Source organism: Misgurnus anguillicaudatus, chromosome 15 (genome assembly GCF_027580225.2).
Source record: "Misgurnus anguillicaudatus chromosome 15, ASM2758022v2, whole genome shotgun sequence".
Taxonomy (NCBI): Eukaryota; Metazoa; Chordata; class Actinopteri; order Cypriniformes; family Cobitidae; genus Misgurnus; species Misgurnus anguillicaudatus.
The window spans coordinates 32,806,209-32,824,890 of NC_073351.2; the positions used below are offsets into that span (position 1 = coordinate 32,806,209).

At 34.7% G+C, this 18,682-nt stretch overlaps 1 protein-coding gene across 4 annotated transcripts in view; it reads left to right on the top strand.

Annotated features, from left to right (window-relative positions):
* The window catches only part of LOC129418593 (protein unc-13 homolog C), a 237,743-nt gene that overhangs the window by 180,157 nt on the left and 38,904 nt on the right, over positions 1-18,682 (top strand). For all 4 annotated transcript variants that reach the window (XM_073853802.1, XM_073853801.1, XM_073853803.1 and 1 more), the window contains 4 exons: positions 6,323-6,449; positions 10,219-10,315; positions 13,145-13,288; positions 15,555-15,632. In XM_073853802.1, the coding sequence (XP_073709903.1) occupies positions 6,323-6,449; positions 10,219-10,315; positions 13,145-13,288; positions 15,555-15,632 (446 nt within the window). The remainder of the gene's footprint in view (positions 1-6,322; positions 6,450-10,218; positions 10,316-13,144; positions 13,289-15,554; positions 15,633-18,682) is intronic.

The following is an 18,682-nucleotide window of genomic DNA, read 5'->3' on the forward strand; positions in this document are numbered from 1 at the left end:
CTCTGACTCTGTGTTGCGTAACGGTAGCATAATGCCCCTGTGTTTAAAGTTCAACTACGCTTAAATTTGATCTGTCAGGAAAGCCCACGCTGGATGTGCCCGGAGCTTAATAAGGGCCTGTCTCAGATGACGTGATGGTACTGAATAAACCTTAAAATGACGGAGGTGGACACACAGTCCACTGGAACTAACACTGCCCCCGTGTACTGTGTGTGGGTGGATGGCAGTCGAGGCCGCCGGGCGTTCGCATTTCCAAACAGCGTTTGTGTCTTCACTGTGCATCGCTGGCACTCGTGTTAGCCTTGAGGTCGAGAAATTAAAGCTGAGCTGTCATAGCACATCACATGATTTTATCAACATTCATTCAAAGTTAAACCTGAGGTCCGCTTGTGACGTTTATGTACATCTGAAGCACAGATTACAGGTTTGAAAAGATACTTTAAAGTTTAGAAAGAATTACACTTTGTAGAAAAAGCTATTTTATTATAAAGTCTTTAAATCATCATAAATTAATTTGGAAAAAATACCATTTAAATGTAAGTTTTTTATTTACTATGTCAAATTAGCTTTTATATTTTGTAGCTGTCATGTTCATTTTAGTTTAATTTTTAATAGCTTTGCTATAAGCTTTTTTCATGGTTTTTGTATTTTTTCAGGCTAATAATGCTGATTTTAATTACATTTATTTTTTATTTCAGTTTTAGTTTAGTTTTTGTTTTGTTTCAATAAATAATATTTTGCTAAGGTATTTCTAATTGTCATTAACTTCAAGTTTAAAATTAAGGCCTTTTTGATTTCAATTTACTCATCCTCCTCCAGACTTTTTTTTTAAAGGAATATTCCATTTTCTTAAAAAAAATCCAGATAATTTACTCACCACCGTGTCATCCAAAATGTTAATGTCTTTCTTTGTTCATTTGAGAAGAAATTATGTTTTTTGAGGAAAACATTGCAGGATTTTTCTCATTTTAATGGACTTTAATAGAGCCCAACATTTAATACTCACCTCAACACTTAAAAGTTTTTTTCAACGGAGTTTCAAAGGTCTATAAACAATCCCAAACGAGGCATAAGGGTCTTATCTAGCGAAACGATTGTCATTTTTGACAAGAAAAATAAAAAATATGCACTTTTAAACTACAACTTCTCGTCTAGATCCGGTCTTGATGCGCCAACATGACCGCACGCAATACGTCAAGAGGTCACAGAGGACGAACGCGAAAGTCCGCCCCAGTGTTTACAAGTGTGTTGAAAGAGGACCGTTCCTACGTTGTTGTATGTGGAATGATACTAATTAATGTCTTTGTGTCAGTTTATTGTTTACAATAGTCCGCAAATGTGCGTTTTATATATGCAACACGTGACCTCCCTACGTCACTATGCATTTACGTTAGGTCACGCAGGAAAGGACCTAGACAAGAAGTTGTGTTTTTAAAGTACATATTTTTTATTTTTCTTGTAAAAAAAAAATCGTTTTGCTAGATAAGACCCTTATGCCTCATTTGGGATCGTTTGTAGACCTTTGAAGCTCTGTTGAAGAAAACTGTTAAGTGTTGAGTTAAGTATTAAATGTTGGGCTCTATTGGGGTCCATTAAAATGAGAAAAATCCTCAGAAAACATGGTTTCTTCTCGACTGAACGGGGAAGGACGTCGGCGTTTTGGATGACATGGTGGTGGGTAAATTATCTGGATTTTTCTTTAAAGAAAATGGATAATTCCTTTAAGTTGCCACCCAGCATTTTATGTGATTTTCACAAAAGTTTTACAAAATGCTAATGTTGAACAAAATGTTCTTCTATAAATATATAAACATACAAATATATCAAATGAAAGAACAAACCATCTGCTTTCAAACAAACAAACAAACAAAATGGGGGAAAGTTTCATCCTATCTCTATTTGTTCTTTTTATAACCTCCTAAATATGTGTATGTTTTTTCAAAAATACAAAATTTTGAACAAAAATTGCTGATATAATGATATTTTTGTAAAGGACTTTTGTTAGAAATCAGATTCAGAGGGATGATCAAAACATACACAGAGTTTAAAATTGAGTAAATTAGTTTTTGCATCAATTTTTTATTAATTGGACAAGAGCGCCATCTAGTGCATAGTAGCAGATTTGCAGATTACCATAAAAACTATTTTCTCTTAAAGGCAGGGTATCTGATTTGATCCAGAAACATTTTTAGTAATAAGGTTAAAAGTCTCCTCACATCCTGATAGCAATCACTGTGTTAAGTTGTTTAAATGTATTTGTAGAAATTTATGTCATCTGTGAAAGGCGTAGGACCAAAACATTTTCAACCAATCATAGATCTCAGTCTGAACGGACGTTAGCTTTTTTGTCCCTCATCCGTAAGCGTAATTTGAATGCCACCGTGCACAGCTTCTTCACGCAGACACCATACGTCATCGGCGCGTTCACATGCCTTCACCTCCTGTCTGTAAACAGAGGGAGAACGGCAAACTTTTCTGCTGAATTGACAGCCTGCACAGGAGCCACAAAACGAAAGGCATGTTTTATAAAAACAACACCAAAAACTGCCTGGATCAACAAAGAGCAAAAACCCAAATGAACATCGGTAACTTTACTGCTTTACCACGAGATGCAAACAGCTGCAGGAGGCAAAGGGTCTGAAAGAGTCGTTGCACTGTTTATTTTGGTAAGGTAGGTACGCGATATGTTTGTGTTGAGATGGATTCAGATATTCTACTTTGATGAAACATTATGTTGCTCATGAAATTTGTGTTCGTTTACAGATTAGCAAAATGATATAGTTACTACATCTACGTAACCGAAAGTGTGCTTTAACTAATTCTGATGTTAACCAGTTGTTTATGTTGGTTATTTTGGAAGTGTTATTCACTTTACTGCAAAGTTTTCTCACTGGTGAATGAGACATGAAATGTGACCGTCTGATCTGTGCGTGTTCATGTGTTTTGAAAGAGGCGTGACTTTGGATGGCGATTTGAAAAGAAGGATGGGATCCTGATTTCATTGCTAGTTGTCTACCGTTAGCATTTTTCAAAATGTGATACTTTAATTGACGAGATAACTCGTCAATAACTCATCAATGGTGGGAAAAGAGTTAACAGACATATTTTTAAAGTTACAATGTGTACATTTTAGGAGCATCTATTGACAGTTAAGCAATATAATATACATATGTTATCAGTGGTGCATAAACATTACATAATGGAAATGTTTTTATTATCTTAGAATGAACCATTTTTTCGACATACACTGCAGGTCCCCCTACATGCAAGATGCCATTTTGCCCTAAACGGACAAACTGCTCTACAAAGTGCGTTTTGTCACTATATTGTTTGTCCTGTGGTGGCTACCGTAGCTTCTCTATGCGTTTGAGCTGTTGGTTGCAATTCACAATCTCACCTTTAGATGTCACAAAAATGTACACAGAGCACCTTAAATAATTTCAGTTTGTTTAAGTTAACAATAAAAACTCTGGTTGTTTGATATGTTTTTGACAGGCTTCATGCGATTTACCCAACCGTTGATTCTTTACTTGTAAATGAATACATTTTTACAGCATCGTCCTCCAGCAAAATAGCTTCAAATGACTCACGGCTGGATTTAACGTTGTGTAAATGGAAAACAGCAGCAGGTGTTTATCAGGACTTTATTTGCAGTGGAAAAACTCCTGTTAGGAAGTGAAATATGGACTGCGAACACTTTGATGTTAATGTGAAAGAGGTTTTTATTTTATCCTGGCGAGCAGGTGGATATTCATCACGCTACTCTCCAAGCGACTGTTTCCTGTAGTGCAACCAGAGCAGTTTCTTTAAGATAAATCAGCAAACACCGACATTCCCATATCCACACAATATAACAACGTCCAGTCACCTGTCAGGAATTAAACCTGCTGTTGTCATTTATCACTTCTGAGTTTGCATAAAAAGTTCTTCATTTGTTTGAATAATCATTTGCATAATGCAGTCATGCCTCAGAAGCAGAATGGAAAACATATTTACAAGTATAAGAATCGAGAACTGCATAAACAAAAATTACAAATGGATGTTGAATTGGTCTTGGCTTTTATTTATTAGTGATCCTTCAAATGTTTTTTATGACGTACAGGCAGTATTACTCATGGAGAGCTGTTTGTCAGGTCATAGGTACGGGTGACCCTTGGCTCCTGGTCCGGCACAGAAACACAACAGCGTGTCACTTTAGCCGAAGGGCCTGAAATCTGATGTTTACGCTGCATTAATGCAGAAACTTGAATTAATGAATGACTGACACTAATGCACTTAGATGTTCATAAACACAGTCTGATACAGTAGCTTGAATGTTTTAAATCGTACTGTGAATATTTAGAAACAGGTCACGTAAGTGAGCGAGTCCTTCATCTCACTAAATGTCAGTTTAATAGGGAAAGCGGAAGAACACAAATGTTTCTTTGTTTAATTTTAAATGGATTATGTAAAATGACTGTTCTGCATTAGATCATCAATTTCTTTTTATGCATGTTGATATTTTCAAACATATCCAAGATCAGTTTATTCTGCTTCTTTGGTTGCCCTAAAATAGTAAGGACTATTTTAGATTTGTTTTAATATTAGACTAAACATGTTAAGCCATTTAATCCCAAATCTTTCTATCATATATATATATATATATATATATATATATATATATATATATATATATATATATATATATATATATATATATATATATATATATATATGAAGAGTTTCGTTGCAAAACGAGATAACCACCGTTTTTTCAATTGTTCAGAAATCCAGTTTTTTTGGTTGTGCATTCCAATTAATTTCAATGCAACTGCAGTTGGTTTGTTTTGATTTAAACCTTCATAACTTAGTATAGGCTATATATATATACATTTTTTTTCTTTTTCTTTTTTTTCATTTGCAAGAAATGGACTAAAACACCAGAAAACGCAGTTTTTTGTGATTGTTGCGGGCAAAAATCCTTGATCTTGTGGTACATTTTCTTAAAAAATGCGATGTAATATGTGTGATATTTATGCAATTTTATCCAAGGAAATTGCGGGAACTTACCCAAATTGGAGGAACTTGCAAATACTGTTTGCCGATTTTGCAGCTTTTTATTGATGTTCACATTGCTTAATTCCATCACTTCCTAACATTCCCAAGACAACAGGGGACATGGCTGCGCTTGTGTGAAATAAATGCAACATTTTTCAACTTTCTGCTAAGATATGACTTTTTGCTACGCAAATGTGGGGATTATGAAGTCATGCAAGCCCGCATATTTTGCGAACAGAAATCTGCTATTTATGCGGTGAAAGTGCCGCGTATTTAAAAAATGCGGCCCTCGCATATTATGTGGACTTTGTCTGATTATGCATTGAATCATGCGATCGCATAATTGTGTTTTTCTGGAGGGACTGAAAAAATGTAAACCACCTTTACGGTCACAAATGGGATTTTAAGATCTGATGAATGTTTTTCACCAGTCAGATTTTCATGTACTGTAGATATTCAGGAGTGTCATTCATGCATGCTTGTGTTGATAAGTTGATATTAATTTAACATGTCTTCGAGAAGTGATATATTTTCACGTTTCAAGTATAGAAACTGCACGGATAGCATGTACATATTTCAGAGTTCCCCATCTCTTGTGTCCCGCTGGTGATTTCTACACTTGACGACTGCAGTAAACAACTCACTGTTTTCCCATTGTTATTTTTTAAGCTCTCTGTTTCTCCCTTCTGGGTTCCTTTAATGACTGTAAGAGTTTTCTGGTATCCGGTCTTTCCTCGCTGTGTTTGGATTTTCAGTAGCAGCTGTTGTGGTTTGAGGTCTGTTCCTCTGTCTACCCACAATCCTCTCTGACCTTTATTATCTGAGCAGTCAGAGTATATCACAGCCGCCCCGCGGGACTCTGACTCTGTCTGCACAGGTGTGCATGTTTTCATCTTTTGAGACAAGTTCGGCCCGCTGTGGTCACTGTCACACTTTCACAACTGCAGATCCACAAAACATCGCACAGGAACACAGACGACACTGCAGTTACCAGCATGGCGGCATAACTTTAAGACCTGCAATTTATTTAATGTTATTCGTCTATTTTTCTTTATAGCATATATAGTGTTCTGAACTATGCCTCAGGTGTTTTACGAGAAGTCTAAATGGTGACACAATGTGTGATGGGAGTTCATTGCATACGGTGGTTTGTGAATGTGTCTGTGAAGTTTCAGCTCAAAATATACGCCACAGATCATTTATTATAGCATGCCGTTATAGCATGCTGTGTGACATTATAATCTTAAAACATTCACTCATGTTTTTTTGTTTTTGTTTTTTGCAGAACACGATAAGCATCGTCTATGCAAGAGCACTGAGTACATGAATTTACACTTCAAAGTGAAATGGTTCCACAATGAATATGTCCGGGATCTGCCTGCCTTTAAGGGAATTCCTCCTGAATATTCCCTGTAAGTATCCATATATCTTATCTGTCATCCTTGCACACACACACATGATCCTGGAGTTCACAGCATCAGCTTGTAGTGGTCATGATGAAGTAAACACATCCTCTTTCTTTAAATGTATTAGTTGAGTGTAAATTCACACTGAAAAAATGACTTTCTTACTTAGTATTTTTGTCTTGTTTTCAATAGAAATATCTAAAAAATATCATAAATTAAGATGCTTTTTCTTGATGAGCAAAATGACATAAGAAAATAAGTCTAGTTTTTAAAACAAAAATATCAAATTTAAGGGTTTTTGTGAATAAAACAAGCAAAAAAATCTGCCAATGGGGTAAGCACATTTTTTTTCTTAAACACTAAATATAAGAAAAATGTAAGAAAAATGTGCTTACCCCATTGGCAGAATTTTTTGCTTGTTTTATGCACAAAATCACTTTCATTTTATGTTTTTGGTCTAGAAACTAGACTTATTTCCTTGGGTCGTTTTGCTCATCAAGAAAAAGCATCTTAATTTAAGAATTGTTAGATATTTTTACTGAAAACAAGACAAAAATACTAAAAAAAAAATTTCTTGAAAATATTTTTTTGCTGTGTATAGTATATTTTTATGCCAAAAATCATAAGATATTAAGTAAAGATCATGTTTTATTAAGATATTATGTACATTTTCTACCGTTATTATGTCAAACATGTATTTATCATTAACTTATTCCCCGCCAGCCATTTTTGAAAAGTTGCCTGCCATCTTTTTTGTGATTTTCACAAAAGTTTCACAAAATGCCTTTCAGGACAATTTTCTTTTAAAGTATATAAACATACAAATATATTAAATGAAAGGTCCTCTACTTTCAAACAAACAATAAACAAACAAAATTGCATCCTATTTAATTATTTAATTGTTGCATTTTTGTGAAGGAATTTTGTTAGAGAGCAGATTCAAAACATCAATACTTACACAGAGTTTAAAATTAGTAAATAACATTTTGGCATCAGTTTTTTTATAAATTGGGTAAGTGCACCATCTAGTGGATAATCGCGGTATTGCAGATTAACATAAAAATTCATAAGGAACACGTTTTTTTAATGCAAATATTTTCTCTTAACTGACGAGATAACTTGTCAATGGCAGATTAAAAATTAATAATATGTTGCTAAGGACTTTATTGGACAACTTTAAAGGTAATTTTTTTCGATATTTAGATTTTTTTCATCCTCAGATTCCAGTAACAGAGTTTAAAATTAGTAAATAACATTTTGGCATCAGTTTTTTTATAAATTGGGTAGGTGCACCATCTAGTGGATAATCGCGGCATTGCAGATTAACATAAAAATTCATAAGGAACACGTTTTTTTTAATGCAAATATTTTCTCTTAACTGACGAGATAACTTGTCAATGGCAGATAAAAAATTAATAATATGTGTTGCTAAGGACTTCATTTGGACAACTTTAAAGGTAATTTTTTCGATATTTTGATTTTTTCATCCTCAGATTCCAGTTATAGAATAGTTGTAATAAATAGTAATAATAAATCAGATGATGTACAAATCTCAATTTCAAAAATGTACCCTTATGACTGGTTTTGTAAACCAAGGTTACATTTTCCGCTAGCGTTTCTGTTTGATAGTGTTTTATAAGAACATATTGTGGATTTTAAACCATTACCAGTTATGTTTACATCTAATATTTGTGCGGAGACACAGTCTGAATGCCTCCTCAGAACAAAAGTACCAAAAGTATTGATAGAAACTGTATGCCTGACATACATACATTACCCACAACTCATCTGTACTGAACCTACAGTATAGCCACATGCTTGGCTCTGATTGGCTGCTGTCTGTGGTTGAAACTCTCATTCATTAGCATGAGTTATGAGTGTGGAGAGGTGGCTTGACAGAAGGGACAGACCATCAGGGTAGAGCAACACACCTGTCAATCAAAAGCTACATTGAGGAGAATTGATTTCACTGTGGAGGCACAAAGGAGCTGCTCCGCCCATCGTAGTTATTAACATTAGTGACACTTCATGGAGACAAGAGGGGAGATATGCACATAAAACAACCAGCTTGCGTTGTTACAATGTAGATTGTTGAATAGATCCAAAGAAACCAATCACAAGTCTGCATGCAAAAAGTAAGGAGGAGGACGAATCAGAGTGTGCGTATGATATTTATCCATTTAGCAGACGCTATTATCCAAAGTGACTTTTGAATGATGTTTTGTGAAAGGAACCAAAGCTAGTGGTCATTTAATGGTCTCGTTACATTTAACAAGGTTCCCACGGGTCCTTGAAATCCTTGAAAGTTTGTGAATCTGGGGGGGGGGATTCAAGGCCCTGGGAAGTTTTTGAAAATATACATACATAGATACAGGTCATTGAAAGTGCTTGAATCTGTTTTATGCAAGAAAAAAATTCATATTATTCCCTGTGTAGTGTAGGATAATATCATAAAAATGTAGACTTTTTAAGCACACATGCAAAACTGTTCACTTTAAATACTTATATCTTCTGTATGCGAATGTTGATTCATACCAAAATGCTTTTTTGCATAGTTGTGTTTGACAAATGAAAACGTCTCGGGGTACATATATAACTGTTGTTCCCTGAGAAGGGAACGAGACGCTGCGTCTCTCTTGCCATACTTCCTGCATCCCTGTAACGCTCTCTTTGGCAATATTTCAGATAGCGATATACTTCCTGGCTCCGCGTAAGCCTGTCTTTGTCGATAAGCTTCACCATTGGTTGAATTTGATATACACATTCAGACGCACTTACCCTTGGAGGCGTCCCCAAAGTGTCACCGCAGTGACGCAGCGTGAGGTCCCTCGAAAGGGAACTGTAACAATGTATCTTAAAAGGTAACACAATGTAACCTTGCTCTCACTTAAAATGTGTCCCCACATTTAGTCCTTGAATTTGAGGGTATTGGAGCTGGAAAGTCCTTGAAAGATCTTTGAATTTGAAGTTAACAAAGGTGTGGGAACCCTGATTTAAAATAGCAGTTTTTAGGAATTTATTGGACTTATTTCCTAACTTAGAAATGTTTCATAATAAACAAGAATTTATAGCACACCTGAGACTCAATAAAATGGTCTAAGCTAACTGCAGAATAACAGAGTAACAATATGACATCATCATTACTATATTATCACTAGATTTTATCATTAGCGACACACACACAGTTTATCACAGTCTCGATTGTCTCTGAACTCTAAGCCGTTAACATTTGCTCAGCATGTTTCCCATTACTGTTTTAAGTCGCTGCTAAAATACTGTGATTATCACATCATTCTTTTTATTTGATTTTAACAGTGATCAGTCGTCCTCCCTGCCAGCGGGATTTACGCACAACAGGCAGAGTGTTTACTAGATTACTTAATATCCTCAAGTGGCTTTTGCTTTTATAAACCATTAATACAAAAACACATTTCAAGCTAAAGCTGTAATTTGAACATTTTTAGCAAATTCCTCCAGCTAGTAGAAACGGTATAATTCCTAAATGGAAAAAACATTTGCTTAATGTCAAACCAGCATCTTCAGAGACATATTCCAAAGAAATGAGTTTAAAAATAACAACATTTAGTGATTTAAGCACATGGTTTACGGCGCAGGTGGACTTAAGTCATATCCACTTTTGCTAGTTTACAGATGGAAAATGATGAACGATACATACACAAAAATCAAAGAAATTAGATGTTGGATTTGTATTTTTGTTAGTTTTGCGTGTGTATGCTTTCATTTCACTTGTGTCTGTTGTATTGTTTTTCTGCAGGTGGTTTGAACCGTTTGTGATCCAGTGGTTGGATGAAAATGAAGATGTAGCCATGGATTTCGTCAACGGAGCCCTGGAGAGAGATAAGAAAGATGGGGTAAGATTTGTTAGGAGTTTGGAGTCATTCATTTGTTTCTGTTAATGCTTTCCATGTGTAAATGGGCAATTGTACATTTAAACATCACAATAACATTAAATACTGTGATAGATTCCTGCTTTAATCCTGCTGGGATGTTTCTGCTTATGAGTCTGAAATTGTGATTATGATTTGATGTGTGGTCAAGTGATTTGGGCCTTAATCAAGTAGATGCGTTGGGCGATTTTATATTTCTTTATGTCTTCATGCTTTTTTAGAACAAATGAAACATAGAATGCCACAATGCTACATTTTTTAAGTATAATTGATGCTCCTTTGGAGTATTTTATCATTCTCATCCCCAGGGGATGATGGGAAACATGGTTTTGTGCTTTGTTTCTGTTGCAGGTAGAGCTTTAAGACAGTTTCGATTCCCAAGACACAACAAATTTTAAATCCACTCATTCGGCAAAAAATATTATTTTTAAAATAATTTTAAAGATATGTCAAAATTTACAAAGAAATGACCAAAAATATATTTGATAAAATATATTTTAGAATACGTTTAATATATATATATTTATATATTACAAATACACTTTTTTGGAATATATTTGAAAGCATTTTAAAATATTTAGTTCTCAATGTATTTCAATACAAGAAATTATATTGACGCCACACATTGGAAGAAATTTTTGTTTATGTTACAAATTTGTAAATATATATATATATATATATATATATATATATATATATATATATATATATATATATATATATATATTTTTTTTTTTTTTTACAAATACACTTTTTTGAAAAAATTTTGAAAGCATTTTAAAATATTTAGTTCTCAATGTATTTCAATCCAAGAAATTATATTGACGCCACACATTGGAAGACATTTTTGTTTATGTTACAAATTTGTAAATATATATATTTTAAAATATATTTGATACAAATATATTTGATAAAAATATATTTTAGAATATGTTTAAAATATATATCTTTTTTCACAAATTCACTTTTTTTTGCCATTTTTGTATATTTTAACATATATTTTAAAAAAATCTACACTATTTTTTTGCCATATGAGTAGATTTCTTTTATTTTAATTAAATTATTAAAGATTTTTTGAAAGCATTTTAAAATATTTAGCTCTCAATGGATTTCAAACCAAGGAATTATATTCACGTCACACTGGAAAAAAATGTTGTTTGTTACAAATTTGTAAATACATATTGTAAAATAAATTTGATAAAATATCTTTGATAAAATATATTTTAGAATATGTTTAAAATATTTTTTTTTCACAAAACACTTTTTTGGCCATTTTTGTATATTTTGACATATATTGTAAATTATATTCGACAATATTTTTTGCCATATGAGTGGATTTAAAAATGTTTGGATATTTGAAAGCATTTTTAAATATTTAGCTGTATTTCATTCCAAGGAATTATATTCACGTCACATTGGAATTTTTTTTTTTGTTACAAATTTGTAAATATATATTGTAAAATATATTTGATAATAATATATTTGATTAAAAATATTTTTATTTTAATATGTTTAAAATTATATTCAACTATATTTTTTGCCATATGATTAGATTTATAATTTTTTGGAATATATTTGAAATCATTTTAAAATATTTAGCTCTCAAAATAAGGAATTATGGTGACATCACCTTGAAATAAATTTTTTTATGTTACAAATTTGTAAATGTAACAGGTTTGAAAAGGTTCAAATAAAATATTGTCACCCGCAAAAATATACTTAATAAAATTCACTTCACAGAAAAGTATTTAGCATTAATGTAAAATATATTTTTGTGTCTATGCTTGCCACTAAAAAAACATTTTGATATATGAAGGTTAAAATTAAATATATTAAATATTATATTTTTTGCCATAAATTATGTAATTGTAACTTGTATCATCAATATGATTCAGCTTCCACCCTAAATCAAAGATTCAGGACTCAAAATCAATCCAGATTTTCCACTTGTAAAATCAATATTGTTCTACATTCGTATGCATTCATCTTGTAAATGTGATCACCCTGGGATGTCTCGAGGGCCACATTACCACATAAAACAGCCTATTCTTGATAAAAGAGTATGAATATTACCCTTCAGCGGGTGTCATTCAGAATTTATCTAACCCGGTTGCACATCCGTCGATTTTCTCATAGCACCATTAAACACGTTGAATAAAGTGTTTTGATAAACTGAGGTGAATTGGTGATGAGTGCTCTTCAGATTGAACCGATTCAAATACATGCTTGATAAAAACACACATTTATCCTGCCTGCTTTTCAAGTCACAGTCGAAAACAAATCAGCGGCGTGATGGTTTCATATCGTAATTACACAAACCTGTTGCAGTAAAAACACAATTTCATTTAGTGCGGTTATTATTAGCCTGCACTGCATCATTATACGCAAGAGAAATATAATTACTGTACACACAAACATTTCAGACGCAGATTAATGTAACAGAGAAACAAACTGTGTTTTTTTTGTCTTTGTGTTTACTAAATGAGAAATCACAGGAGCGGAGCAGGTGGATAAACATGTTTGCTAGTATTTTAGTTTTACAGGTTACAACTCTTAAATATTAAGATGCTAATGGAGCAGCACTTGAGTTAATTGTGTAATGATTATAAGCTTTGTGGTCGTTGGTAAAGCGCCTGGAGAAAAAGGAAAGAGTCACAGGTTAATTGTGTCATAGGTTATGTTGACAGCCGTTCCCAGCGGCCCTTCTTCATACCATCTGCAAGATCTTTTGGAGAGCTCCGTTCCTCAAATGTGTTCATTGTGCGTAGTTGATTTGTTGTGTTTTCATTGCAGTTCCAGCAGACATCTGAACACGCTCTCTTCTCCTGCTCGGTGGTGGATGTGTTCACACAGTTGAATCAAAGCTTTGAGATCATTAAGAAGCTGGAGTGTCCAAATCCTCAAGCTCTTGCTCACTTCATGCGGAGATTTGCGAAGGTGAGGAAAGCCTCCCCTTACTTTATTACGCATGATGATATTATCATAATATTTAAGGTGTGCACTACATTAGGTTTTAAAGGGTGCTCTTACACACAACAGTGATTTTTCATTAACTCTGTCCCCGCCAGCATTTTTTTAAGTTGCCAGCCAACTTTTACGCAGTGCCCAAAAATAGTCCCCTGCTGTTGAAAGTTACCAAGGGGACTATTTTCTGGCGCTGCGCAATATCATTGTTCCTACTGCAGCCATGTTACATCAGCAAAATTTTTGATTATTACGCCAAAATGAGAGTATAGTTCCTAGCCATATGTGCCTAGAAAAGTACAACTTTTAATTTTCCGTCGGAAAACGATGTAACTACAGAAGAGTCAAGTTTTAAATAGGAAAAATATCGAAACTCTTTGGTTATTTTTAGCTCGATGCTAATGGTCTAATCAGATTCAATGGATTGTGCTAAGCTATGCTAAAAGTGGTACCGCGGCCACCAGACCCGGAGATCAGCTTAATTGATTCCAAAACAGTAAAACTCAAATGTTTAACTCTAGGGGAGCTGAAAAATGAGAATATTTTCCAAAAAAAAAGGGGAGTGTCCCTTTAAAATATATAAACATGCAATACATCAAATGAAAGAACAGACCCAGAGGGTTTCAAACAGAGCCGTTTGGATTTCTTTGGGGAAGGATATATGCACATTTTTTGGACTTGAAGTACGTGGACCCTGTAACTTTACTGTTTAGCAGCTGAAAAATGTATGAAATGTGTATGAAAAATGATGGACATATGCATCTCGGACGGCTTCGCGGTGAGTAAATCATGGGTTTAATATAATTTTTGGCCGAACAATCCCATTAAAGGTTCAGTGTGTAAATTTTAGCGGCATCTAGTGGTGAGGTTGCGAATTGCAACCGACGGCTTAGTCCACGGCTTACCCCTCGCTTTTGAAACAGCTACGGTAGCCACCACCGGACAAACATGTCATCATCGGAGACAACTTAGTAAAAAAAATGTCCTTTAAGGGCATCTGTAGAAAAATGGCAGCACAAAATGGTGACTTCCATGTAAGGGGACCCTCAGTGAATGTAAATAAAAAGGTCCCGTTCTAAGGTAATAAACACATAACGGTTCATTATGAAAGGTCTTTATACACCCCTCATAATATAGTTTTGTATAGACTGTTTCATTGAACGCACGTGCGGTCACGCAATACACGTCTGGATCCGAACTTTACTTCCAGTTTAGTTTTTTTAATGGTCTGAGTAGTTGCTAAACTGATCTCTTGAACAAATGCCTCGTCGAAAAATAACAAATGTTTTTGTTTCCTAGGTAATCTATGTGTTGTTTTTTTGCTTTTTATATAAATAAACGACATTTAAAGAACTTTGTTGTTATTTATTCTTAGCGGAGTTTACCGGAAGTTACATGCAGACCACGACAGCCGTTTGTTTATGTTGTTTCTGCTGAAACCGTCTATATTATTTTGCATTTCTGCCGAAAGATCCTTCTAAAAATTACACATTGCACCTTTAAAGGGCGGTTTACTAACATGTTGCTACATTGGACTACAAACTTTGTCTGGGACTTTAAACGGTATCACGCATTAAGATCTCAAAAACAACACAACATGGGCACAATTCCCTACAAATATTCATCAACAGATGATTGAAACATCATGAAAAATGTTTTTAAATGTGTTTAATGAAGCTTGAAAGAGCTGTGGGAAGCTTGGTGGTGATGACCTTGATGTAAAGAGACGTTTGGTAGTTCGCTTGTAGCCAAAGGTTAGCCTGTATACACACACAATCAACATTATCCAAGTGTTTAAAGAGATTTCCACACAATTACTGGGATATTTTAAATGTGCTGAATATAAATGGGCAGACGGAGAGCGAGACATGGAAGGCCTTTAAAATCTCTCGGCTCCTCCCAAAGGATTGTGGGTAATAAGTCTTGTAGGAGGCATTGATTACTTCAAACAAACTTGGCATGAGAAATCTATTAGAGCTGCCTTAGCAGACGCATATCATTTACTTATTTACATATTTATTAAATATATTAAGTGTTTTATTTACTTACACTTGGCAGCAGGTTGATGATGCAGATTTTCTTGATGAAGCAAAGCCTCATCTGACAGCAGATACATATAGATTACTTGCTGAAGAAGTTTGATCATTAAGATAAATAAAAGCTGTTTTTTGAGTGATTACTCTTACAGCGCTTTGCTTTAATACGTTTAAACCCTGTTGTGCTTTTTATATTTTTGCAGACCATAAATAAAGTCCTTCTCCAGTATGCAGCCATCATCACAAAAGACTTCAGCAATCATCTGAACAAGGATAAAGTGGTGAGTTTACACACGCACATGTTCTCCTACAACCACAATAAATGTCAGCGTTTTTTAAAGTCATGACCCTCCAAGTGTCGAAACATGGCTTGATCAGATTAGGCGGGACATGCTCCGTGATCGTTGCCATGGAAACCAACCAGGCGACCGTAGTGAGACGTGACTTTGACGGGCACGGGCGGTCGCGATCAGCGTTATCTCCGCTCTACCGAAGGCCAAACGCCAACATGTAGACGACAAATGTACTGCTAGATGTTCTCGCCTCACGTCCCGTCCGCTTCCACGGTTCTTTTAACTTTCCCTCCTTTGTTTAAAATGACAGCGCTCTGCAAGCTTATTCAGAGGCGCTTTTGTCCCGCTACGATATTTTACAGTGTCTTTGTGTAATGAATATAAAAGCTGGACGTGCAGGATGTCTGTAGCAGTACGAAAGACAGATGTATCTTTTAAGTGCCCTGACAGGAGCACAGAGAAAAAACGGTGTGGATGGTGATTAAACGCATATCTCTATGCTGACTTAGACGCTCGTCTGAACACATCTATTCCTAGTAAGACAGCATGGTTCGTACTGAGAATATCTACAGTGCATGCTTAAACATATCAATATCTTGTATATCAACCTAATAACATCCAGGAACAGGGTTTATGTTTATTGATGTCTTCGAATTGAATTTTAAATGTTGTAAAATTGCCAAATGTTGTCCTTTCCTTTAATGAAATGCATATTTTTTGGTATCACATGTTTATTTGTCACACAGTTGACACGTGACCTTTAAGAAGCGTGAGCATGCAGATCGCTAGAGTCATTTTTTTTATTAATTTATGATAATTACACACATCAAATGTACTCATACGGTACTAATACCAAAGAGTTTTGAAGTCTCCCTTGACTGAATTTCTGGTTCATCTCTGTTTAACTCATTCCCCGCCAGCCTTTTTGAGAAAAGTTGCCCACCTGCATTTTTGTGATTTTAACAAAATTTTCACAAAATTCATTGCAGGAAAATTTATCTTCTATAAATATATAAACATACAAATTATATCAAATTAAAGAACACACCCTCTGCTTTCAAACAAACAAACAAACAAACAAATTGGGGAAAAAACGTTTCATTACATATTTACTTTTTCTACTTAATTTAACCACTGAAATATGGATATTTCTCTTCAAAAATACAACATTTTGAGCAAAAAGCTTAAAAAATTGCGTTTTTGTAAAGGAATTTTTGTTAGAGATCAGACTCAGAATGACTATCAAACATAAAGGCAGTTAAAATAAATCATTAAATCTTTTTAACTTCCGTTTTTGATAAATTCGGTTGGGCGCCATCTAGTGGATAAAAGCGGTTTACACTTTCACTTTGAAATTCGTCCAGAAAGGCATATTTATTAGTTAAATATGAACTCATAAATGACGAGACAACTCGTCAATGGCGGTGAATGAGTTAAACTCAGATCTTGTCAGTGGTTATGTGACGTGAAACGCACACACAACAGTAAATAATCTCATCTGTCAGAAGCTGGAATGGGTTAAGTGTTCATTTGCTTCACCTGTAATAATGAAACTGACCTTGCAGCTTATTACTTCTGACCACTCAAAGAGGAACATTTGCTTAATTATGATGAAAATATTAAGATGGTGCTAAAACGTCTTATCGGTCTTAAAATTAAAATTTCCCTCTAGGGATCCACAACACTGCACGTCCTTTCATTTTCTCTGCTAACTATCTATACAATCATAGTTTAGTATAGTTTTTAATGTGATCAATGTGCTCTGCCAATGGCTGCTTCAAACAATGAAACCCGAAACAGAAAATGTATCAAGTGACAATATCTGAATTTTCTTAAATAAAGTAGGTAAAAATAAGTTCAATTTAATAAATAAAGTTAATTAAATTTGCAATAAGTGTACATAGTAAATAAATGCTTTCTATATTGGCAGACCCTTTTTGCAGTATTTTTGTAGATTAACAGGATGCAATAATTACCGCCAGGCACAATGATATTACGCAGTGCCCGAAAATAGTCCCCTGCTATTGAAAGTTACCAATGGGACTATTTTCAGGCGCTGGGTAATATCATTGCGCCTGCTGGAGTCATGGTACGGACGCAAAGTCCTTGATTATTACGCCAGAATGAGATTATAGTCTTAGGGCCAATCTCATTTCTCTGTCTTACCCCTTCCCCTTTGTCTTCGTCTTCCCCTTGTCCCTCGAAACCGAGTAAAGGGGTAAGACAGATCGTTCGTCTAAAAAATGAGACACCACTCGAATACCGTTTGCGTCACCTTCCCTTGCCGCTAACTGGCTGCTACGTAAACAGACAAGCGTTGACAAACAAAGAAGATGCCATTGTCTCAGGTTGTGGTATCGATTGCCTGAGCGGAGCTCCACAAATAGCGCATAACTTACCTGCTAGCTAGCGCCTTAACTAGCGATTCAAAACAAAAACATTACAATTAAAACCACTGAAAGTATCATAAAACATGAGTGTCATAATATAATCTCAATTAAACTGCAGAAAATAACGTTACTTTCATTTGTGCGACTCTTTGACAGTTCGACGTTCATCAATAAAACGTCCTGATGCCGGCTCTCCTGAGATAGCGTTTACCCCTCTCTTTCAAGTGTGGTCCTTATCACACTTCGTTTCAAGGGCTATGTATCCCTACGCCTTGGCCCTAGCCCTTGATCAAACTCAAACTTGATCAAAGGAAAAATATGCAAACTCTTTGGTTATTTTTAGCATGATGCTAATGGTCTAATCAGATTCAATGGATTATGCTAAGCTATGCTAAAAAGTGGTACCGCCAGACCCGGAGATCAGCTGAATGGATTCCAAAATGGTAAAAATCAAATGTTTAACTCCAGGGAAGCTGAAAAATGAGCATATTTTCAAAAAAAATTGGAGTGTTCCTTTAAACTGATAGTTCTCCCAACATTAGGCACTTTATTTCCACAGTTTTTACATTTTCTTAATTTTTATTGAAAATAAATGCCTTTTTGATGTGGTATTAGGGGTGGGAATCGTTTGGACCCTCATGATGTGAT